At 42.7% G+C, this 26,456-nt stretch overlaps 1 protein-coding gene across 1 annotated transcript in view; it reads right to left on the reverse strand.

Moving 5' to 3' along the window:
• Window positions 1-26,456, reverse strand: part of LOC144607203 (A disintegrin and metalloproteinase with thrombospondin motifs 6-like) — a 188,147-nt gene that overhangs the window by 97,587 nt on the left and 64,104 nt on the right. The window contains exon 7 of the mRNA XM_078423883.1: window positions 6,686-6,729. Coding sequence (XP_078280009.1) covers window positions 6,686-6,729 — 44 coding nt within the window. The remainder of the gene's footprint in view (window positions 1-6,685; window positions 6,730-26,456) is intronic.

A 26,456-nucleotide genomic window follows, 5' to 3' on the forward strand; every position in this document is an offset into this window, starting at 1 on the left:
GGATAATGCTGTCCTATAACTTGCCATGTAAATTAGATTTAGTGTACTTGTATCTTTATTCCAAATAATGGTATGAATAGTGTGTGATAAACTACATGCTATTCGATAACCTTCCGTTTTCTTTAAAGTAGGAAGAATCTAAAATAAATCAACTCCTTCTTCGTCCTTCAGTGATAGCTACAAACTGTTAACAGGAGGGTTGAGTTCTGTTCCGGCATGAGTTACAAGGCAGAGCACATCTGGGTACTAATAGGGAGTCTGAGAAAATAATCTCCAGATTGGCTCTTCGTATCTTCTTATCCTCAGTGATTATCCTAATTTTCCAATTATTGCCTCTTCAAGACAACTTTGCATTTTGAAGAATTTCAAGGCCACCAAATGCAATTTGAAAACAAAATAATATCCATATCAACTGTGTTCATCAATGGTATGGTGGTATTGATTCAAAAAGATTAATCCAACCTTTTCTGGGTTCCCCCTTAACAGAAAGCATCAAAACATTTAAATCTTCTGCACTGCTCAGCGATTGGATATTTATTCCATTACATGGCACATCTCTTGCTGTATGACAGTACTATTAGAATTTGTAAATTTTTCAGAATATTGCAATGCATTCTGACAATAACAGTTTCATTGTCTTCAATCTGAAATATTAACTCTTTTTCTCTACAGATTCTGCCTGACCAATTAAGCATTTCCAGCGATTTTGCCTTGACTTTCAACAGAAATAGTATGACCCCCACCTACAGGTTCAATGACCAAAAGGTTCTAACTGAACGGACACTTAAAATGTAATTGAACCGGTTACATAAGCACTGCAGAGCATACAGCAGATTTGTGACTGTGTATTCATGGTGAGCGGGTCACTTGCTCATTCTCGAAAGCCATTTCACGTGTACAAGGCAGAAAATCGGGAGAATGTTGAAATTCACATGCCTGAATGAGTGCACTTCTAAATATGCAAGAATCTTTATGGCATTGTATAAAGTATCCCCATGAAAAATAACTGCACCTTAGCTAAACATGGCATTGCAGCAAGATTTTCTGAACATTAGCTTCAAAACCTACATCTACCATCGAGAAAGACAAGGTTAGCAAGTACATGGGAACATCAGCACCTGTCATCATGAAATTCACAGATTATGCCAACCATTGAAGAAGGCAGGTCACCAATTAGAACGTATTAACATGCTGGACTTCTCAGGCAAGCCACATTCCATGGTATGAATACAAAGTAAAAACTAAAATGGTTAAATAATTCATTCAACAAAATGAGTTTCATTGTTTCCTTAATAGTTTGTGCTATTATATTACCAGATGTTGGACTTAATAAGAAAATTCTAAAATACCAGGGCTGAGAGAATGTTCTGCACTGAAAAACAATGTACTCATTCCGTAATGTGGCAATAACTATTCAGTTATATGTGAAGCCTCTGATCCTGTTATTGAATTAGTATTGCACTTTCTCAAAAACAATGGGCTATCCAGGGCCAAGATAGACACAAAAAGCTGCAGTAACTCAGCGGGACAGGCAGCATCTCGGCAGAGAAGGAATGGGTGACGTTTCGGGTCGAGACTCTTCTTCAGACTGGTTAGAGATAAGGGAAACGAGAGATATAGACGGTGATGTGGAGAGATGAAGAACAATGAATGAAAGATATGCAAAAAAGTAACGATGATAAAGAAAACAGACCATTGTAAGCTGTTCGTAAGGTGAAAATGAGAAGCTAGTGCAACTTGGGTGGGGGAGGGATAGAGAGAGAGGGGGAATGCCGGGGCTACCTGAAGTGAAAGAAATCAATATTCATACCACTGGGCTGTAAGCTGCCCAAGCGAAATATGAGATGCTGTTCCTCCAATTTGCATTTAGCCTCACTCTGAAAATGGAGGAGAACTAGGATAGAAAGGTCTGTGGAGGAATGGGAAGGAGAATTAAAGTGTCCAACAACCGGGAGATCAGGTAGGTTTAGGCGGGCTGAGCGAACGTGTTCCGCGAAACGATAGTGCAGTCTGCATTTGGTCTCACTGATGTACAAGAGTCCACATCTTGAACAACGGGTACAGTAGATGAGGTTGGAGGAGGTGCAAGTGAACCTCTGCCTAACCTGAAAGGACTATCAGGGTCCCTGAACAGAGTCGAGGGAGGAGGTATAGCGACAAGTGTTGCATCTTCTGCGGTTGCAGGGGAAGGTACCAGGGGAGTGGGTGGTTTGGGTGGGAAGGGATGAGTAGACCAGGGAGGAAACGGTCTCTGTGGAAAATGTGACTCTTGGTCAGATCCCGATGGAGGTTGCAGAACTTTTGGAGGATTATGTGTTGTATGCGATGGCTAATGGGGTGGAAGGTAAGGACGAGGGGGACTCTGTCTCGGTTGCGAATAGGGGGAGGGTGGGCAAGGGCGGAGCTGCGGGGTACCGAGGAGACATGAGTGAGGGCCTCGTCTATGATGGGAGAGGAGAACACCCGTTCCCTAAAGAATGAGGACATCTTGGATGTCCCAGTATGGAACACCTCTTCTTGGGTGCAAATGCGGCGTAGACTGAGGAATTGGGAGTAGGGGATAGAGTCTTTGCAGGAAACAGGGTGGGAAGAAGTGTAGACGAGATAGTTGTGGCAGTCAGTGGGTTTGTAATAGACGTCAATTTTTAGTCTATTTCCTGTGATGGAGACTGTGAGATCAAGAAAGGGGAGGGAGGTGTCGGAGATGGTCCAAGTAAATCTAAGTGCAGGATGATAATTGGTGATGAAGTTGATGAAGTCCAGGAGTTAGCACTGATGCATTCATCAATGTAATGGAGATAGAGTTCAAGGATAGGGCCTGTGTACGCCTGGGACAGGGATTGTTCAACGTACCCTACAAAGAGGCAAGCATAGATGGGGCCCGTGTGGGTGCCCATAACTACGCCTTGGACTTGGAGAAGTTGTCGAGGGCGAGGACCAGTTCCGCTAGGCGGAGTAGAGTGTTATTAGAGGGAAATTGGATGGTTCTGCGGTCGAGGAAGAAATGGAGGGCTTTGAGGCCTTCCTGGTGTAGAATGTAGAGTGACTGAACGTCCATAGTAAAGATGAGGGAGTGGGGGCTCGGAAAGCAGGTCATTAAAGAGACGAAAGAGATGTGAGGTATCTTGGACATAGGTCGGGAGAGATTGGACCAGGGAGGATAGGATGGAGTCGAGGCACTTGGAAATCATTTCCGTGGGACAGGAGCAGGCAGAAACAATGGGTCTGCCAGGGCAGTTGTGTTTGTGGAATTTGGGGAGACGGTAAAACCGTGCTATGCAGGGCTGAGACGGGAGAAGAGGTCATACTGGGTGGTGAGGACTCCTTCCCATAGTAAAAAGCACGGAGGCGGAGGCAACAGAAGAAAACCTCTACGTCGTGGCGAACCCGGAACTCGTTGAGGTGGGGGCGGAGAGGAACAAAGGTGAGGCCTCTGTTGAGGACAGACCATTCTGTATCAGAAAGGGGGGTAGGGGGATGGTGAAGACACGACAAGGGTGGGGGTTGGGGTCAGAGGAGGGCCAGGAAGTGGAAGTGAGATCTGGTGGGGGGATGGTAAGTGTTCAGAGAGGAGGGGGGGGGGGGGGGGGGGCGTGAGGACTATTGTATGGGTGGGGTATGGTTGGGGTAACCTGGTTAAATGAGGGGGAAGGGGAAAACCCATCACTACTGAGGTTCCCTGTAGAACGGGATCAGTAGGACCCAGCAAAGTCAGACCACATGCTGTCGGAGACTGCATCGTGGAGGCTGTGGGCCTGGTGCTGAGCCTGGAACTCCAGGACCAAGAGTTAGTTTAGGGTTGAGGAGAAGGAGAGAGTGTTGATATGCTGAGGAAATGGAAGATTGAGCAATTGTGATCATGACCATGGCTTGGGGGTCATGATTACAAAATAATAAAATTACGATGCTCCCCTATATCTGCCATCTTATATTTCAGTCTTTAGGGCTTGGTAAAATATGTTCTGTTTATTTTCTGTTTAACTGTAATGTTGTCAGTGAGTATCACTTTCTTTGCTTACAACAGACATCTGAGACAAACACCTTAAACTAAAGACTTTGCAAAATGTTGGTTGTGGTGATCTTACCATTGACTTAAAAATCTAATTAATCACACATTGGTTTCATCCTTTGAGAAATGACTAATAACTGAATTATTGGCACTAACAATTTTGGAGCCTTATTTAAAAAATAAGCACTAAACCAAGTGGACCCGTTGGGCCCAAACCTCTCCTGCATTGGTGCAGCACCATCTCCTCTCCCCCTCCTCTCCCATCCCTCCCTCCCTCCCCCCTCCCCTCCCTCCCTCCCCCCCCCTCCCCCCCCCTCTCCCTCATCCCCCCGTCTCTCCCTCATCCCCCCTCTCTCTCTCCCTCATCCCCCCTCTCTCTCCCTCATCCCCCTCTCTCTCTCCCCCTCCCTCTCCCCCCTCCCCTTCTCTCTCTCCCCCTCCCCTCCCCCTCTCTCTCTCCCCCTCTTCCTCCCCCTTCCCCCCCCTCCCTCCCCCCTCTACCCCCCTCCCCCTCCCCATCTCCATCCCCCTCAACCCCCCTTATCTTCCCTCCTCCCCCTCCCTCCCCTCTCCTTCCCTAGGAGATAGATTTAAACTTTAAAATGTGAATAATTTTAAAAATATAACCGATTTCAATGAAACTTCTTCCATTAGTACCAAAGGGACGACGGTGAGTAAGGTGGGCCTAAAATTGTCGCGCTATCGTGTACCATTTTGGCTGCAGTTCAGGAACAAACAAATGATTTTTAGTATATAGATGTGAATATATGTTGTTATTATTTGAACCAAATTGTATCTCTTTCCCAGACATGGTCAACAGTATTAAAATGTGACAAGCAATTAATCTGAAGTAAGCAAAAGCCCAAGTGATAAATTATGTAAATGTTTATGACTGAATATAATGCTGACCTTCTAAACATTATTATTTACAAATAGATCCATCTTCAAAGATATTCAAATGCCAACAGCAGTTTGTTCATTTGAGATGAAAATATTATTACTTATCACTCCAGAGTGACAGAAAGAATGGTAGAATATCATGTAATTGATTACATTAAACCATATTCCTTGTCCATGCATTGTCTTCCACAAGGCATAATATGCGTTAACCAAAATATGGTTAGAAAGCAGCATTTTCTCCCTCAGACTAAGAGCAATGGCATGGAAAATCCAATGGGAATAATACTGTTAGGCATACAGCATGGACATATTTCATGTATTATTCCTTTAGTCATATTTCACTTTTTACACTTTTTACACAAAGGGTGATGGGTATATGGAACGAGCTGACAGAAAAGGTAGTTGAGGCAAATACTATCACAATGTTTAAAAGACATTTGGACAGGTACATGGATAGGAAAGGTTTAGAAGAATATGAGCCAAACAGGCAGATGAGAATAGTGTGGATGAGCATCATGGTCAGCATGGGCACGTTGGGCTGAAAGGCCTGTTTCCATGCTGCATGACTCTGTGACTCTATAACCAAGGGTTCCTTAAACCTTTAGGGACTTCCCTGTCTTTTACCCTTAAAGATAGGCAGACTTTGAACTCCTATCTCACTTTTTAAACAACTCCCACCTATGAAATATTGTTTTCCCCCTATCAGCTGCTCTCAGTCTACCACCTTGCCTCTATTTAGGGCAATATATTGAGGACCAAAGTATCTTTTGCCATGACCACCTTGAAGCTTACTAAACTTATGTCACTGTGTCCAAAGATACAGATATCTCTATCCTCCGCAGATCAATCATTTGCTCATTCTTATTCCCTGAGATAAGGTCAAATACAATCCCCTCCATAGAAGGACTCTACAGCTTCAGAAAACCATTTGCCCTCACCATATCAATACATTTTATGAATTCCTCATTATGCAAAACAAAAATGTATTAACATGTCATTTTTCAAATCTTCCAAAATAACATGAAATATGAAATGAAACTCCATATAAAATAGACACATCCTGATTGTGAGGATGATTGGTATACATTAACAATCCATGATATTAAAAGCACTTAAACTGTTTACAGAATATTAAGTCTATCTGATGATTTATATAACTTCATGAACATCATCGATGCCAAGTTTAATGTGTGGTTGATCTGGTTACCATGAAATCACATAGATGCATTTTTATGAAGTCAATGGGAGAGAGGTGAAAATTCATATGGAGATCCACAGTCACAGGGTCTCTCCTCCTCATCAAAATCTTCAGAGAAATTTGAGGTCTTTATAATAATGGGCATTGTACAAATTGGCATTTTAAATAACTGGCCTAAGCTTAATAGGCATACTTTTAAAAAGCAAAACTATTAAAATTTAAACTACTGTCTTGTGGCTTTGAGTACTTTTATTCATGTTTTCACATGGAGGTGTCAAGCGCTGAATTTGGATTTGCATTATATTTTTGACCACAATTACCAAGTATTTAGCTGAAGGGAGATCCTGCAGTCTGAATTCATGCAGTGCACACATGTTTGCAAGCAAAATGAGAGTGTTTTTCACCAATCTCGATGAGTTAACATTAATTTAACTGAAGTGTTTTTAAGATTGATGTTCTCTGTCACATCTCTTAAGAGTTTTAGAAAGCATCCTACCAGAACAGTATTACTTTAAGGAAAATGGGAAGATTGTAAAACAAATAGATTTAAGCCTAAATTAAATAGTATGGAATCTTACCTAGAGTTCCACAAGGTTTGTTCTTATAGATGCAAATATCATACCTACAGAAAGAACAAGAAGTTAATAGATTTGCTTGAATAGAAGGCAGTGATTCTGAAAATCTTTGCTATAGTTTTTCTGTGCTATAATATAAAATACCTGTGGGCTTGTGCCTGTCACAAAATGGTGATGTTAAGAGTACCTGGCTAAAGAAAAGTGTCAACTATTGCAATCTTTGTAAAGTTTTTGAGGGGTCCACGGTTCCTATCACAAGGGGGACGGTTTTACGTGATACTAGCCTGGACTTGCTAATGAGTTCCACATTTAACAAGCCAAGAATCAGTAAGCGAAGAATCCAGACTGGACATGAGGAAAATCTCAACCTTGTGATCTGTGCTCTTTGATGCTAAAAGATAATATTGTGGCACACATAATTACTTTCCTGATAGAAAGATAGCAGTACAAGGCCCTGAGAAACACGGATTATGTCAACATCTACAGCTCATTGTTATCCTAAATTCTCCAAAACATGACCTCAACCACCAAGAAAGGCAATGGTAGCAGATGCAGGTTAATACAACTAGAACATACAACAGTACAACACAGGAACAGGCCCTTTAGCCCACAATGTCTGAGCTGAACATGATGCCAAGACCAATGCTAATTTGTTTACACATAACTATATCCCCCCATTCCCTGTATATCATAGAAACATAGAAAATAGGTGCAGGAGTAGACCATTCGGCCCTTCGAGCCTGCACCGCCATTCAATATGATCATGGCTGATCATCCAACTCAGTATCCCGTACCTGCCTTCTCTCCATACCCCCTGATCCCTTTAGCCACAAGGGCCACATCTAACTCCCTCTTAAATATAGCCAATGAACTGGCCTCAACTACCTTCTGTGGCAGAGAATTCCACAGATTCACCACTCTCTGGGTGAAAATAAACTTTCTCATCTCGGTCCTAAAAGACTTCCCCCTTATCCTTAAACTGTGAGCCCTTGTTCTGGACTTCCCCAATATCGGGAACATTCTTCCTGCATCTAGCCTGTCCAACCCCTTAAGAATTTTGTAAGTTTCTATAAGATCCCCCCTCAATCTTCTAAATTCCAGCGAGTACAAGCCGAGTCTATCCAGTCTTTCTTCATATGAAAGTCCTGCCATCCCTGGAATCAATCTGGTGAACCTTTTCTGTACTCCCTCTATGGCAAGAATGTCTTTCCTCAGATTAGGAGACCAAAACTGTACACAATACTCCAGGTGTGGTCTCACCAATGCCCTGTACAACTGCAGCAGAACCTCCCTGCTCCTATACTCAAATCCCCTCGCTATGAATGCCAACATACCATTCGCTTTCTTCACTGCCTGCTGCACCTGCATGCCTACTTTCAATGACTGGTGCACCACGACACCCAGGTCTCGCTGCATCTCCCCTTCTCCTAATCGGCCACCATTCAGATAATAGTCTGCTTTCCTGTTCTTGCCACCAAAGTGGATAACCTCACATTTATCCACATTATACTGCATCTGCCATGCATTTGCCCACTCACCTAACCTATCCAAGTCACGTTGCAGCCTCCTAGCATCCTCCTCACAGCTAACACTGCCCCCCAGCTTTGTGTCATCTGCAAACTTGGAGATGTTGCATTCAATTCCCTCGTCCAAATCATTAATATATACTGTAAATAGCTGGGATCCCAGCACTGAGCCTTGCGGTACCCCACTAGTCACTGCCTGCCATTCTGAAAAGGACCCGTTTATTCCTACTCTTTGCTTCCTGTCTGCCAGCCAGTTCTCTATCCACATCAATACTGAACCCACAATACCGTATGCTTTAAGTTTGCATACTAATCTCTTATGTGGGACCTTGTCGAAAGCCTTCTGGAAGTCCAGATATAACACATCCACTGGTTCTCCCTTATCCACTCTACTAGTTACATCCTCAAAAAATTCTATAAGATTCGTCAGACATGATTTACCTTTCATAAATCCATGCTGACTTTGTCCAATGATTTCACCACTTTCCAAATGTGCTGCTATCCCATCCTTAATAACTGACTCTAGCATTTTCCCCACTACCGATGTTAGACGATCTGGTCTGTAATTTTCTCTCTCCCTCCCTTTTTGAAAAGTGGGGTTACATTAGCTACCCTCCAATCCTCAGGAACTACTCCAGAATCTAAAGAGTTTTGAAAAATTATCACTAATGCATCCACTATTTCTGGGGCTACCTCCTTAAGCACTCTGGGATGCAGCCTATCTGGCCCTGGGGATTTATCGGCCTTTAATCCATTCAATTTACCTAACACCACTTCCCGACTAATCTGGATTTCACTCAGTCCTCCATCTCATTTGACCCCCGGTCCCCTGCTATTTCCGGCAGATTATTTATGTCTTCCTTAGTGAAGTCAGAACCAAAGTAGTTATTCAATTGGTCTGCCATGTCCTTGTTCCCCATGATCAATTCACCTGTTTCTGACTGCAAGGGACCTACATTTGTTTTACCTAATCTTTTTCTCTTCATATATCTATAAAAGCTTTTGCAGTCAGTTTTTATGTTCACTGCCAGTTTTCTTTCATAATCTATTTTCCCTTTCCTAATTAAGCCCTTTGTCCTCCTCTGCTAGACTCTGAAATTCTCCCAGTCCTCTGGTAGGCTGCTTTTTCTTGCTAATTTGTACGCTTCATCTTTTGTTTTGATACTATCCCTAATCTCCCTTGTTAGCCACGGATGAGCTACCTTCCCTGATTTATTCTTTTGCCAAACTGGGATGAATAATTGTTGTAGTGCATCTATGCGGTCTTTAAATGCCTTCCATTGCATATCCACCGTCAACCCTTTAAGAATCAATTGCCAATCTATCTTGGCCAATTCACGTCTCATGCCCTCAAAGTTACCTTTCTTTAAGTTCAGAACCGTTGTTTCTGAATTAACTAAGTCACTCTCCATCCTAATGAAGAACTCAACCATATTATGGTCACTCTTGCCCAAGAGGCCACGCACATCAAGACTGCTAACTAACCCTTCCTCATTACTCAATACCCAGTCTTGTATAGCCTGCTCTCTCGTTGGTTCCTCTACATGTTGGTTCCTCTACACATATCGATGTGTCTATACAAAGGCCTCTTAAATGTCACAATCTTATCTGCCTCCACCATGATTCAGGCACTCACCACCCTCTGTGTAAAAACAAACTTGCCCTCCGTATCTCCGTTAAATTTTGTCCCTCTCACCTTAAAGCTATGCCCTCTCGTATTTAATATTTCCATTCTGAGGGAAAGGTTCTGACTGTCTACCTTATCTATGCCCCTCTTAATTTTCTATACTTTTCCCTCAGATCATCCCTCAATGCCCGGCATTCCAGAGAAAACAATCCTCGTCCGCCCTACCTCTCCTTGTAGCTAATACCCTTAATCCAGGTATCATTCTGTAGTCTGAGTCTGAAGAAGGATCCCAACCCAAAATGTCACCAATCCGCATTCTCCAGAGATGCTGTCTGACCAACTGAGTTACTCCAGCACTTTGTGTCTTTTATCATTCTAGTAAACCTCCTCTGCACTCTTTCCAAAGCTTTCACATCATTCCTGCATTGGGAGAACCAGAACTGTATGCAATACTCCAAATGCAGCCTAACCAAAGTCCTATAATGCTGCATCATGATTTCCTGACTCAAATACTTACTGCCCTGACCAATTAAGTCACGTATACCAAATGCTTTCTTTACCACAGTCTATTTGTGTTGCACTTTCAGGGAGTTATGGACTTGGACCCCAAGATCCCTCTGTACATAATGCTGGTAAGGAACCTTTGCCATTAGTTGTACATTTCCCCCTTGTATTCAAACTCCCAAAGTGCAGCACCTCACAGGTGCTTGGATTATTTGAATGCTCCTCTCAATGCTTCATCATGACTTCATTATGTTCAGTCTAAATTCTGGAAAACCCTATCCACCAGCATTTTCACAAGAAAATAGTCAACTTTTACAAAAAAGACCAAAGTGGTTCAAGATGATGGCTCTCTACCACCATTTCAAGGGCTATCAGCAATGGGCGATTAGTGCTGGCCTTGCTGGGGACACCTGCATTGTGAGAAATAAAACCTATGACCTATAATATATGGTATTTTTGAAATAGAAATTTCTCATGCTCTCTACTGTTCTATCTTTTACATTATGGATCATTGTACATATATTCAAATGGAAAGCATATTTCCAGCAAAGCTTTTGTAAATTTTAATGCGGGTATACTAATAACACTTTAAACATTTTAGTTCTATCCTTTACTTTTTCTCCCCATGAACACATTTTCAAATGCTTTAATGTTATCACCCTTTAACACCAAACTTTGGAAATAAAAATCCTGTTGTTAATTGGATATCACCTTCCAATGTCAGCACCCATACAATTAATTGAAAATCTCAAAGTTGCAATCCAAGTCCTGGTCCTCCAGAATATTGATTATTCTGTAAATCAGTGGACACTCGAAATTCAAACACATAACCTATAGATTACTGTACTTTGATCCAGATATCCACTTAGAAAAGATGAGGCTTTTGAGTGGTGAAAAGTTGAGTATTGTGGCAAGGTAGGAAACTTGATCACAGAAATTCAACAAATAAGATTGAGTTAGGCTGCAACACATTTAAGGATGTGAGAAGAAAGGTACTTGGAGAATACTTCCAACCACTCCTGGCATTGAATATTAACATTTACAAGTGTAGATTTCTATCATACTGTATGCACTGATGTAAAATTAAAAGACTGAATTGTGACCATTTTTGCCCACATCCCCAGACTCCAGGCACAAATTCCCTCCTTTACCCTTGAGCAATCCTAACAGTTTTTAGTTTAGTTTTAGTTTTAGGGATACAGCGTGGAAACAGGCCTTTCGGCTCACTGAGTCCACGCTGACCAGCGATCACCCTACACTAGTTCTATCCTACAAACTAGGGACAATTTATAGAGGCCAATAAACCTACAAACCTTGCACGTCTTTGGAACGTGGGAGGAAACTGGAGCACCCGGAGAAAACCCATGCGATCTCAGGGAGAACGTACAAACTCCATACAGACAGCACCCATATTCAAGATTGAACCCGGGTCTCTGGTGTTGTAAGGCAGCAACTCTACCACTGCACCACTGTACCGCCCCCATTCTCCCTGCTTATCCTCTTGTTTTTAATACTGATATAAAAAGCTTTGCGATTTCTTTAATCTGACTTACTAAAGCAATTTTGTGGCCCCTTTTATTTGCCTGTTTGAGTTCTTTCTTTATAATCTGCAAAGGCCCTGTCTAATTCCAACCTCTTAACCTTTGAGGTCCAGTCCAGTCCACCACAACACTCTGTTTTCAATCAGTGAACCAGTTCCGGATCCATATGACCAAGTCTGTTAATCCTATGCATCTTAACCTTCTGGATCAGCCTATCATGGGGGACTTTATCAAATGCCTTATTAAAACCCATTCATATCATCATATATATACAGCCGGAAACAGGCCTTTTCGGCCCTCCAAGTCCGTGCCGCCCAGCGATCCCCGTACATTAACACTATCCTACACCCACTAGGGACAATTTTTACATTTACCCAGCCAATTAACCTACATACCTGTACGTCTTTGGAGTGTGGGAGGAAACCGAAGATCTCGGAGAAAACCCACGCAGGTCACGGGGAGAACGTAAAAACTCCTTACAGTGCAGCACCCGTAGTCAGGATCGAACCTGAGTCTCCGGCGCTGCATTCGCTGTAAAGCAGCAACTCTACCGCTGCGCTACCGTGCCGCCCGTTCCATTCCATCAGCATCCACTACCCTACCCTCATTGATCACCTTCGTTACCTCTTGGTCACCTTCGTAGCTACTGCTGCTCACCCCGACAGGTCATATCCCTCAACAGTATCCAAAAGTGTATACCTGTTTTTTTTTAAGCGGAATGGTCAAAGGGGTCACTTGCACTCTCTTCGTGGTCACCCATTTACTCTTTTCCTGTACCTTAGGTGTGACCACCTCGCTATAACTTTTCTCTATGAAGCTCTCATTCTCACGGATGATCCTGAGGTTGTCCAGCTGCAGCTCCAGTTCCCTAATGCAGTCTGTAAGTAGCTGCACCTGGACACAATTCCCACATGTATGGTCATCAGGAATGCCAACAGGTTTCCTGACTTCCCACATCCTGCAGGAGGAACACTGCACCATTCTAACTGTCATCTCGACAGCACAAAAAAATAAATGGACAAAAAACCACAATCATGCACAGCAGATTGAATCTTCATCTCCTGTCATCCTCTGTTCAGCATCCTTGCTGAAGCTTCTTGAGCTAAAGCCTCACACTTGCCTCACACAACCTCTCTCCCCTAACAAGGCCACTCCCAATAGGTCTCTCTGCTGCACCTTGCCTGGTCTTTATTAGTTGCTCAATTCATCAGTTTTGATTAGTCAACCAATCCATTTTTTGAAATCTTCTACAGTTGCTCCACAGATCAAAGCTCCACAATCATATCAATTATCAATGCTGGTGCTCAATTAAACAGCAACAGGAGGATATTCCAAGGACGCTGCAGGGTCTAGCATGCAAGTCCGAAAGACCAGACGAAAATATTTGCAACGAAGTAGAGCCAAAAGTGTTGACAAATGTATCTTGGTTTCGTCTGTGATCCCCACAATCATAGAAGCCAGTTGTAAGCTAATTTGATTCACTTTACACAATATTGAGAAACAGCTGAGAGCAGCAGACACAGCAATAACTATGGGGCCAGACTAAATTCTGGCTGTAGTATTGAACACATATGCTCAGAACTAGACATCATCCAGGTCCAGGCACGTCTTAAGCCAAACTGCTCCAGTGCAGTTACAACACTGGCATCTACCCAACATTATGGAAAATTGCCCAGCTATGTCCAGTCCACAAAAAGCACAAAAAGCCAATTTAATTACTTTATAGACTAGTTTCCATTATTAGCAAACTGATGAAGGTACTGTTATTAATGTCTGTGCTACTTTGCAATTATTTTTTCACAGGCCATTTTTGTATAACTGTGACAACTCGCTCCAGGCCTCATTGAAGCTTTCTTCCAAATACAAACCTAAGAATCGAATTCCAGAGTTGAGGTGAGAATCACTTCCCTACTATCATATATTGCACATCACCAAGTGTGGCATCAAGGAGCCCTGGTAAAACAGATATAAACAGACATCAAGAGGGAAACTCTATATTGGTTGGAGTCATATGGCACACACACAGTGGTTGATGGAGCTCAATCCTCTCAATCCAGGGCTTTGCTGCAGGAGTAGAAATAATTCATTTTACATCACTGAAATTTACTTTAATTTGCACCAAACCACTTCATAACTGGCTGATGAGTGCTAATAGAGCTATTTCATGAATGGATAAACTTTTTATTTAAAAAACTGTAATTATCATTAACTATATGCATAAAGCACAATTTGAAGAAATTGTCTTGCAATTTTGACAGGAGAATAGTGTGGCTAGTTTACTGAATGGGACACAATCTGGGGTACTTACTCCAGTATCAAAGATTGCAGCACAACAATTGCATTTAAGGGTTTTGGTATAGAATGTTAAAAAAAATCCCAATAATTGTGTCGGTTCAGCCAATTCTGTTGATTGCATTGATATTACTTGTGCAGACACCAGAGAGCTCATACTGGAAAGTCTCAGGAATGTTCCTGAAGTTCCCCAAAAATAACATAACTTCCCTGGAATTTTTGTAGGGGTTCTCAAAATGACCTGCTCTACCTTTGGCAAAGGACCAGCAGTAGTTCTAAAGATATAGCATCAGCTGCCATCTACGCCATTTCTGGAACATTTCAGCTCACCTTCAGTTATGACAGGAGAATATAGCAGACATTCTGGCCTAATAATATTTATAGGTTTAACATTATTATGTTATATTTTACATAGGTCACTTTGGAATCAAATAATAACAAAATGACATGTGAACAGATTTAAATTTATCTACTTATATGAAGCATAAATATAAAGGAAATGGTATTGGTTTCATTAATTTCAAGCAGCAATTAGACAAACAGAGATAAAGTTGAGAAGTAAAGATAAGAAATACTCTAAGATGCAGTGGTAATTTTTTTTAAAGGATTTTGTTCCATAGGAGAGAGTACTGTGGCAATAATAAACTTATCCTAGTACTGAGGGAGATTTGAGAAGATTTTAGTCTGAACAGTATACCCAGCCACTGACCGGTGAGATATTTCTGGTAGAGGTAGGTCACGCTTGGTTAAGCAGAATCCACCCAGAAAAAGCTGCGGGTCCTGATGGTGTCAAGGCATGTGCCAGCCAGTTCTGCAGAGTACTCTAGCATATCTTCAACTTGAGCCCGAGCCTGGAGAAGGTTCCTGTGATGTGGGGGACATCCTGCTTGGTTCCTGTAGCAAAGAGGACACGTCCCAGCTCCTCTAATGACTACAGGCCGTTGGTGCTGACCTCACACATCATGAAGTCCCTGGGGAGGTTGGTGCTCACTCATCCATCACCCCTGGTTAAACCATACCTGGACCCCCTGCAATTTGCTTATCAAACAAAGGTGGGGGTGGAGGAAGCCATCATCCACCTGCTCCATCGTTCCTATGGTCACCTGGATAAGCCGGGAAGCACTGTGAGATTCGTGTTTTTTTGGTTCTCCATTGCTTTTAACATCATTTGGCCTGCACTGTTAGGGAGCAAACTGATGAAAATGCTGATTGATGCTTTATTGGTGTCTTGGATCACCAACTACTTGACTGGACAATTGCAGTCAGGCTACAGAACTGTGGTGTTGACATGGTTGTGGACAAAACACAGGGGCCCCACAGGGGATTGTCCTTCCTCTCTTCCTGTTCACCATCGGCATCTCAGATTTCATATGCAACTTGGACTCCTGCCACCTGCAGAGGTTTTCAGATTACTCTGCAAATGTGGGCTGCATCAGCGAGGGGAGGGAAGCTGAATACAGAGATGTAGTCATCGACTTTGTTGGGTGGTGTGAATCACTTTCAGCTCAGAGTTAGTGGCGGACTTTAGGAGGAGTGGAACATTCCTGTCCCCGGTCTCCATCAAGGGCGTGGATGTGCAGGTTACCCAGGAGTACAAGTACCTTGGAGTTTACCTGGACAGTAAACTGGACTGGTCCAGGAACATTGAGGCACTGTATAAGAAGGGACAGAGCAGTCTGTACTTTCTGTGGAGGTTCTGCTCTTTCAACGACTGCAGTAAGATGCTGCAGATGTTTTATCAATCGGTGGTGGCCAGGGCCACCTTCTACACTGTTGTATGCTGGGTTAGCAGGGCGAAGGCCACGGACGTCAACAGAATCAACAAACGTATCAGGAAGGCTGGCTCCGGGGGAGTTGGATTCATTAGGGGTGGTCTCCGAAAGGAAGAATCTCCTCAAACTGTGGAGCATCTTGGACAATACATCTCACCCTCTCCATAATACACTGGTCAACCTGGAGCCCGTTCAGCAACAGACTGGTCCCACCAAGGTGCAGAACAGAATGCCACGGGAGATGCTTTTTCCCTGTTGCTATCAAACTGTACAACTCCTCCCACTTCTGTTGTGGGGTAGACTGACCCCCTCCTCCCCCCCATCTTTGCACATCCCTCATCCTGGACTTTTCCACTTGATAATTTAATTTCATGTTTGTGCAAAATTACATATTTGCAGTGCAATAACTGGTCACTTAAATTTCATTATTATTATAATGCACATGACACTTTCAATGCCTTGTAACTGTATTTTTTGACTGGTGCAGACCAATTCCCTTTGGGATAAATAGTGGTATCGAATCTTTGATCAAATAGTACTCATCACAAATGTTAGGCTGTAATGGGTGCAGTTTTGATGGTAGTCAAGGTTGAGGAGGAGGAAAATATCCTGGAGGCAAAGGAAGTTCAAGATTTCCATATGCCTCCTGCAATTCTCATTGACCAGATGGATTGTAAATGTTCTTTTGCGGTCATAAATTTCTACACTCCCAGTACATCACCATTCGCCATTCTTAAAATTAGTTAAATAAAATAATATTTTCTAAAAATAACCAGAAAGGGCATTTTACGTGTGATATATGAATGAACCCAGTGCACGAAACCAATCTTGGTCACACTTGAATTTATTGCTACCCAGAGAAGAATTTTAGATGAGCATTCACAAACATTTGTCCACTGCAAATAGCCGAGAATAGCAGTGGAAGTAAATCAATATGAAAAATTACTCAGTATTTTATAGCAGTTCCTAAAATATAAACAGGAGTGATCAACAGAGTCCGACTTAGAAATGCTCAATAACCACAGAGTTGAATGCAAACAACAACTGGAGAATGCAATTCCAATATATATGTACATAGTAGATCAGAACTTTTCATCTGCATCATTCCTCATTCGTTAAACTAGAGACAATGAATAATTACAATTCTAATTACATAACCAGCAAATCAAAAATCTATGACGTTTTTTACAGTGCTACAGCAAAATATTAAAAAATGAAATTTTAAATATGATTTCTACGTCACACTGTGGCAACGAGAATTCATAGATTAAGATCAAATGTTTAATGCTATTCTGTATTCAGCTTGCTGGTGGCTGGTATCCTGGGATCACAGCCAGCACTGAAGAAGGTAAAAAGTGTACTCTTTGTTCCCAAAGGGAATTTATGGCCTGAGCAGACTTTTAGGATACTGTCAAGAAAAATAATTAGGGTATATTTGCATTGCTAATGTAGCATTCTGGTGAGATGAGTGCCAATATGAGCACTTGACTCAACATCAGGAAAAAAAGGGTTGAGAGCTCTGCAGAGTGAGAAGGATCTGATATCAGGAAGCTGGACATAGTCTGATCACATCTCTGGAAGGACCTTTCAAATGAATATTACATTTTATTTGAACAATCATTAGAAATGTCAGCATGAGAGCAAAACAAAATCAAGCATTGAGTGATTTGTGGGAACCCAAGGGGCAGACTATACAATCACAGGGTGGCAGGCTTAATTTGATACAACCATCTGTCGATGTGGATTGGAAATTTATAAAGATAAATACATTGACTTGCCCAGATTGCACAATACAGATAGTCCTGTCCCTTTGCAAAGATGGAACTAAAAACCTGAAGGTAAGGAATTAATTTCAGCCAGTTTGGGAATCTAATTGCACTGCCAGGGTCAAGGAAAGAGCGTTCACGTTGCGGCCCTGTTTCCACCAATCTTTCCACCACTACGCACAGGAAGCACAAGACACCATTGTATGCAGATTCCGAGAAGTGTGTTCAAGGTTTCAAGGTCAGTTTATTGTCACATGTACCAGTTAAGGTACAGTGAAATTTGAGTTAACATACAGCCATACTAAATGAAAAGCAACAAGATGCACAAAAACATAAAAGTTAACATAAACATCCATCACAGTGGATTCCACATTCCTCACTGTGATGGAAAGCAATGAAGTTCAATCTTCTTCCTCTTGTTCTCCCGCGGTCGGGGCAGTCAAAGCCCCCGCAGCCGACAATTGAAGCCCCCGTCGTGGTGATTGAAACTCCCGCGTCAGGGCAGTTGAAACTCTCATCGCGGCATGGAGCTCCCGAGTCGGCCTCTTTTTACCAGACACCACAGGCTTCGCAATGTTAAAGTCCACAGGCCCTGCGGTTAGAGCTTCGATCCCCGGCAAAGGGATCGCAAGCTCCGCGATGTTTAAGTGCTGCAGACTCCTGTGGCTTGGAGCGCCTGTCGGTCTCCTAGAAAGGCCGCCAACTCCACGATGTTAGGCCGCAGTGGGGACGGAGATATGATACGGGGGAAAAAAAATGCATCTCCGTCGAGGTCTGGCTGAATAATTTCTAATCTTGTGATGTGGACTCGATAAGAAAGATTGCACTGCCTCGTGCACATAAGAACCACCATTTCATGATAGGACACCAAAACCAAATTCACTGAAGGCTTAGAAATGCCAAGAAATATAATCAATGAACACCTGTTTTTTTCATGCAAAGTGCACATCTATTGTAATAGCCAAAGGTACGATTGCCACAAACATCATTGAGGAGTCTAGAACTACAGGTTACAATTGCAAAACAATGGCTAAACAATGAAGCCTGACATGAGGTGGGGGAAATTGGTTCACAAAGGTGACTCTTTGAAATTCTCTACCAGAGAGTTATGGAGTTTTTCATTAATTGTATTCATTACATCAAAAGGTATCTCAATACGAGAGAAACAAAAAAATATGTAGAGAGGGCAAGAATATAATTTTGAGGAAAAAGACAAACCATGGTCTTGGTGAATGATGGAGAAGGCTCAAAGGGCTGAATTACCTGTTCCTACTTGACATCTTAAGCTTTTATCATGTATTGCCTTTGACTCCAATAATTTTTTTAAAAGAAAAAGCAAAATACAAAGTGCTGGAGGATCTGAGTGGGTAAGACAACATCCTTGGAAGGAATGGACAGTCAGAATGGTCCTGACCCAAAACGTTGCCTGTCCATTCCTCCCAACAGATGCTGTTGACTCGCTGAGCTCCTCCAGCACTTTGTTTTTTTGCTCAAGATTTCAGCCCCAATAATCTCTTGCGATTCCAGTTTTCTTTAATATTGGATATTTTAAGTTTAGTTTTAGTTTAGTCTATTATTGTCACATGTACCGAGGTATAGTGAAAAGGTTTTTTGTCACATGCTAACCAGTCAATGAAAAGACTATATATGATTGCAATCAAGCTGTCCAGTGTACAGACACAGAATAATGGGTATATCATTCAGTGCAAGATAAAGTCCGATTAAAGATAGTTAGTTCAAAGATTTCCAATGAGGTAGATGGGAGATCAGGTTCATCCCAAGACCATATGCAAAAGTGTGTGACGACAAACAGGTCCGACTAACAATGAGAGAGCAGTCCTGAACTACTAGCTACCTCATTGGTGACCCTGGAGAATCTTTGATTGGGCTTTACTGGTTTGCACTAAGCGTTATTCACGTTATTCCCTTTATTGTGTGTCTGTACACTGTGGATGGCTCAATTGTAATCACGTATTGCCTTTCCACTGATTGGTTAGCACGCAACAAAAGCTTTTCACTGTACATCAGTACACGCGACAATAAACTCAAACTGAAAACAGAAACTAAAATAGGGTGAAACTAGAGGAAGTAATGTTAATCTTTGGCAGCAAGTGAGAGTGAAGGATGATTGAAGGTATTTATTCACAAAATGCTGGAGTAACTCAGCAGGTCAGGCAGCATCTCAGGAGAGAAGGAATGGGCGACGTTTCGGGTCGAGACCCTTCATTGAATCAACAGATTGAGGAACATTCTGAGCAAATTAGTCTAAGCTAGAACTGGTTTGCATTTCAGATATTGGGATTTTATTTAGCCGACAATTGTTAGGGTTAACTAATGTTTCTCGGGGTACAGATCAAATGATTTCCATTGGCTGGTTTCTTGCTGATGAAATCTTTTGATTTTGGTTTGATGATTCTCGATAATACACAAAATCTACATGGAGAGCAAAAGTAATCACAGTCATCAAATTTCAAGTAGTACTTACTCGGTTATAGCAGAATACCTAGTTATACAGAAGGGAAAGGATTTTAACTAAGCCTTACATTCAAAGAAACCATGTGGGCTCCTCAGCTAAAATCCAACTTACTGCATATGAAGTAAACCCCTACTTCTTCAACAGAGGAATGTATAAGAGATATGAGAAATAATTTCACAAGTATAAAGCGAATGATTGTTCGAGCAGGGAGAAGAACACAATCTGGAGATGTGGTATGTTTGTAATACTTTAATTATTTACTGGATTATTTACAGACTTTGTGCTGCTTTTGAGGTTTTTGCAGGACATGTTAACTTTGATAAATGAGGATGAAGTACTAAATGGATATCTTGGATCGATCTTCACTAAAAAATGATGCCAAGATGCTAAAAGTGCTCTTAAAATTGATTTCAATGTACTAAATGTACGGTTGATGGGATAGCATCTAGTATTTATCCTCAAGAAAGAAATTGAAGATATATCAACTCCAAGTTTTGGATGATTCTGACAGTAGAAAGGTTTGTACTGCACCAGTATTTTAAGAAAGGCACAGTGGGTAGGGGTAGAGTTGCTGCCTTACAGTGCCGGAGAACTGGGCTTGATTTTTTTATAAACACAAGGGCCACAATGAGGCTTCTTGAGAGATCTGGACTACATCTTTAGCTTATGAGAGGTCCATTCAGTTGTCTCACAACTGCACGGAACAATCTGAAACTGGTGGTACGTGCTTTTAAGTATTTGTCTCTTTTTGTACATGGTACGAGAATATTCACTGCACAATAGCTCTCTGCAACAACTGCCAGTTCAATTCACCAGTTCTTTCACCCAGAGGATTGCCATTAATGTCCCTTTCAAATATCTGCTTGCATTTTGAATGAAATTATGAAGTGCGTTTCTTTATCATGAATACTTAGCAGGTTTTCACACATCACCCTCTGTTATTTAACAATCATTTTAAAATTTCCCCTTATGGTCAATAACCCTCACAGATGGGAATACTTTCTCTTTATAGACTGTGTCTAGAGCCTTGATTATTATGAATAAAAATATCAAATTAATTCTCACCCATCCATGTTTTTAGAAGAATTCCAGCTTCTCTTTCTATCTACATAATCAAAATCCACTTTTCTCCAGGACTATCCTGTTGAAATTGCTTGGCAACCACTCTGGACTCACAAATCATACCATACATGAATCCAATTAAGCCATACATAAGTATAACAGGTTCTTCATACAGTGTATTTGCCAGAACTATTACTGGACATTTACTGGAATACTGGCTAAACCAATATTTAACATTCAATAAAACCTCCTTGCATTTGCACACTCTACCTTTATTTAGAAAGCCCAGGATAAGAAACTATCTTGAATTATCCTTAACCTACATATATTTGTGCATTAGAGTACAACCCCTCTATTCATGTGACCATTTACAATCAAATCCTTTACAATATTATTATCAGTTTCTTTCGGCCAAAGCCTATCCACACTAGTCACATAAATGTTACAGAAGAACCGCAATTGGTCCATTGAGACCAATGTGGCTCTTTGAAAAACAATCCAATCATCACCCTGATTGCCATACATTCTTAAAACCTCTGCAAATTATTTCCCCTCCTTATGTGACTGTCCAATTCCTTTCTGAACGGGTTGTATGTTTCCACCACCCCTTTAAGAAATTTCAAATCATGTAGGCATTTAAAAATGTCTCTGGCCGGCATGGTGTCAAAACGGTAGAGTAGCTGTCTTACAACGCCAGAGACCCAAGATTCGATCCTAACTACGTTGTCTATACGGAGTTTGTACATTCTTCCCATGACGTTCGTGGGTTTTCTTACACTACAAAGACGTACAGGTTTGTAGGCTAAGTGGCTTGGTAAAATTGTAAATAGTCCCTAGTGTGTGTTGGATAGTGTTAGTGTGCGGAGATCGCTTGTCAGTGCAGACTCGGTGAGCTGAAGGGCCTGTTTCCGTGCTGCATCTCTGAACTAAACTAATCACTGCATAAAAAGGATTTCTTCATATTCCCCTTGTAATTTCTGCCTATCACTTTGAATCCATATCTGCTAGTCCTTGAACAATGTACAAAAGGGAAAAACTACCACCGTTCACCTTATATTTTTGTACACCTTTATCAAATCTTCTCTTGGCCTTGTTTGCTTCAATGATAACAACCAAACCTTTTCAGTCTAATCTGCAGTAGAAATCCCGAGGATCATTCTGCACCTTTTTTCAGGTCCCTCACACCCCTCTTAGCGTGAAACAAGATATAGCCTAGACAGTATTTAATTTGAATCAGAACAATTGTACTCTGTTCATGGTCCAAAGTTCTCATGGCTCTCCTTTATCAGCTGAAACTCTTCCATGTGGCTTAAAAAAAAATTATTTCTCTCATTATCTATATATTACTAATACTCTCGGTTTGTTTGTGTGTATATGTTTATGTGTTTGCGTGTGTACCATGCCCTCTACACAGCCAAAACGGTACACGATAGCGCAACAATTTTAGGCCCACCTTACTCACCATTGTCCTGGGGACCCTTTAAAACAAGTTTCATTCAATTTGGTGTTATATTTTCAAAGGTAAAGAAATTTTAAAGTTAAAAAATGATCTTTTAAACCAATTTCATTATGATCTTCAGCATGTGACATCACAATGGGACCCGCACGAGTGCCAGCCAATGAGGGAGGGGGGCCAGGGAGTCACGGCCAATAAACTGACTTCAACAAATACGCTCCCACCCCCCCCCCCCCCCCCCCCCCCCCCCCCCCCCCCCCCGGAGGACCAGCGGGAAGACCGTCGCCCGTCCCGGCATGCCTCGCGCCTGACCTTCCCCCCCGTGGCCAGAGAGAAGGCGAAAGAAGATGGCCACTGGCAGGAGGGCCGCTCTCTTGCTGCTAGCCACCGCGATGGCCGCCCGGGGTGAGTCGCTCCCTCTCCCCTTTCCTATCCCGCACCTGGCCCCGGGGGAGATAATAATGATATAATATAACAATTATAATACTTAAAATATAATAATGTAAGAATATTAAATGCTATATTGTATATCTTTCAATATATATTACTCTCTCGCAGGTGAGGGCATTGTGGGGGGTCTGACTGATGCCCAGGTCGAGAGGCGGGAGGGCGTTGGGGGTGGGGAGTTGAGGGAGGGAGTGGGGGTGGGAGGGGGATGGGGGAAGGGGGGATGGGGGAGGGGAGTGGGGGTGGGGGGGGTGGGGTGGGTGAGTTGGGGGGAGGAGGGGGATAAGGGGGATTGGGTGGAGGGGGTGAGGGTCCTACACCAATACAGGAGAGGCTTTGGGCCCACGGCTCGCTCTGGCTGCAGCACTGGCACCATGGGGCCGAAGTGAGTGGCACCCTCTCCCCTTCCCTGTCCCCCCTCTACGAGGAATGGGCCCAACGGGTCCACTTGGTCTAGTTAATTCTAAATATTTCACCAATGCCACGGTTATACCGACAGGCTGGAAGTTGCCAGGGAGGTCCTTGTATCATATTATGAACACAGGTGTTACCATTGCTATTTTCCAGTCCTCTGGCACCTCTCTCCTCTAATCCAGAGAATGAGCAAATTATAGAAACCCCTTCTGCAATCTCCATTCTATGTTTGTTTTAACTCTTATATAACGCGTGGCTGCGTTCTGCAGCTGCGGCTCACCGGCAGTCTCTCCGTCTTTTTTTTTGTTTTTGTCTTTTGTTATCGCTTAAATGTATGTTTTGATTTATTTTTAGCTCTGTTATGTGGGGGGTGGTGGGGGGGGGGGGGGGGGTGGTGGGGGGGGGTGGGGGAAACCTTTTTTTCTAATCTCCTCCTCAACGGAGATGCGACCTTTACCGTGTCGTATCTCCGTTCGCGCTACGGCCTAACACTGTGGAGTCGGCGGCCTCCAGCTGGGATCGACCTTGAAGACTCCGGTCGCAGGGCCTGGACTTACCATCTCGGAGGCTTCGGCCGTGGGCCCTGCAGACCGCAACATCTGGAGTTCGCAGGTCCCTGGCTGGCGACCGGCTTTCGGGAGCTCCAGCCGTAGCAGCTTCGACTGTCCCGGAGCGCGAGGTTTGATTGACCCGCTCGCAGGACCCTCATCGCCCTGCGTGGCTCGGCCGCGGCACTTTCCATCGCCCGGTGGGGGCTCAGGACCTTCATCGGCCTGCTCGGCTCAGCCTGGGACTTTCCATCGCCCGGTGGGGGCTTCAAGAGTCGGGAGCCTCGATCGCCTCGTGGCACCACGGGAGAAGAATGAGGAGGAGATAAGACTTTTCTTTGCCTTCCATCACAGTGAGGGTGTGCCTGGAGCAATCATTGTGATGGCTGTTTGTGTTAAAATTGTAATTGTGTGTCTTGTGTTTTTATTGTCTACTGCCGGACCCTGACGTGAGAGGACGCTGGCGCTATTTGTTCACCGCTTCTCCGTCAGGATAGTTTGTCTGTTTGTTTTTATGTCATTACTGTTTTTGTAAAGCGTATTTGAGCACTTGGAAAATCGCTATATAAAATAAATGTTTATTATTATTATTATTATTATTATATAGCATCCTATTTGGACTAGTTGGCTAACTCATTTGAAGCAGGGCTAATCTTTCCAGTACATCTTATCAATTTTCATCTGTTCCATTATTTCCACTACATCTGCTGAGATTTTCACATTAAGAACTCTCTTTGCACATCCATTTCCCACAGTGGGAATATACTTAGATTCGCTCGGTTCTTCTTTAACAAATCCCCTTTGTTCAATTAACCTTTACTCTTATATTTTATTTAAATTTACCATGTCAATTCCATTTTCAGTCCACATAGTAACAGTTTCTCCTTGGGCTTCTCCATAGTTGATTCAATGGCATTATGAACAGGATTCCCTAAACTTCTATCTCTTTCCCAGGATCAGATATCACACAGGAAAAACTCACAGACAGCACTGAAGGTCAGGATTATACCCATGTTAATGTAACTCTGGGGAAGCAGTTCTATTAGCTGCACCATAGGTCTGAAAGCAGATAAGTCATCTGGACCAGATGGACTACACCCCATCTTGATCTACTTTTCAAAAAAATGTCACAAAAGGACATGTTTAGTGATAAAATCATAGTCAAACATCACAGAAACAGGCCCTTCGGCCCAATTTTCCCATGCCAACAATGATGCCCTATCTATGCTAGTGCCTTTTGCCCACATTTGCACCGTCTTCTAAACCTTTTGTATCCATCTACCTGCCTAAATGTCTTTTAATTATTGTTTTGGTACCTGCCTGAACTTCCCCCTGGCAGCTCGTTCCATATACCCACTGTACTCCAGGTGAAAAGATTGCCCCTCAGGTTCCTATCCAAATCTTTCCCCTTTCACATTAAACATCTGTCCTCTAGTTCTTTATTCCCCAACTCCAGGTAAAAGAGTGTGTGCATTCACCTTATCTATACCCTGCATGATTTTATACACCTCTTTAATATCATCCCTACATGCACAATGACCTCTGGCTGCTCATTACCCCCCCCCCCCCCCCCCCCCCCTCCTCTTCCCCGCACCAAAGAATAATGTGCAGCTGCTTTGAGGCACCCTGGATCCTGGCACCTGGGAGGCAACATACCATTATGGGGTCTCAATTGCGACCAAAGAATCTCCTGAATGCCCCCCTAACTAACTTATGATTGCACAATGATCTATTTCATTCACAAATGAAATAGCTTATGCCTGATTGCAATGAGTGAGACAATATTCAGGTAAGGGCTGATAGTATTGTAATTCCAATCACTTACTCTTAACATTTAGTGGCAATACCACTGAACCTTGAAACATCAATATCCTGGCATTTACCATTGACAAGAAAGTCACTAAATCAGACTCATAAATACCATGGTGTGGCGTCGGGAATGACGCCGGGTTGTCAATGACTACTCCGGACACTCACTGCAGGGTGAACTCGCATGATTTATTTATAGCGACAAGGAAGTCCAGGCCACCTGGGGGCGCATATGAGGAGATACTGGTAATCAGCCATGATCACATTGAATGGCGGTGCTGGCTCGAAGGGCCGAATGGCCTACTCCTGCACCTATTGTCTATTGTCTATTGTCTATCTGAGGCTGTCCCTCAGTCTTGCTCTCAAAGGAGGAGACGTGGCAATCTCAGGCTTATCCTGGCAGTGCAACTTTGGGCTTGAAGAGGAGACGCTGGTGGTCTCAAGCTTATAACATAACAACACTTTATTGTCACTCGGCACAACACCGAGCGAAATTTCAGCAGTCACACAAAATACAGCAAAAAGAAAAGAACA

Source organism: Rhinoraja longicauda, chromosome 28 (assembly GCF_053455715.1).
Source record: "Rhinoraja longicauda isolate Sanriku21f chromosome 28, sRhiLon1.1, whole genome shotgun sequence".
Lineage (NCBI taxonomy): Eukaryota > Metazoa > Chordata > Chondrichthyes > Rajiformes > Arhynchobatidae > Rhinoraja > Rhinoraja longicauda.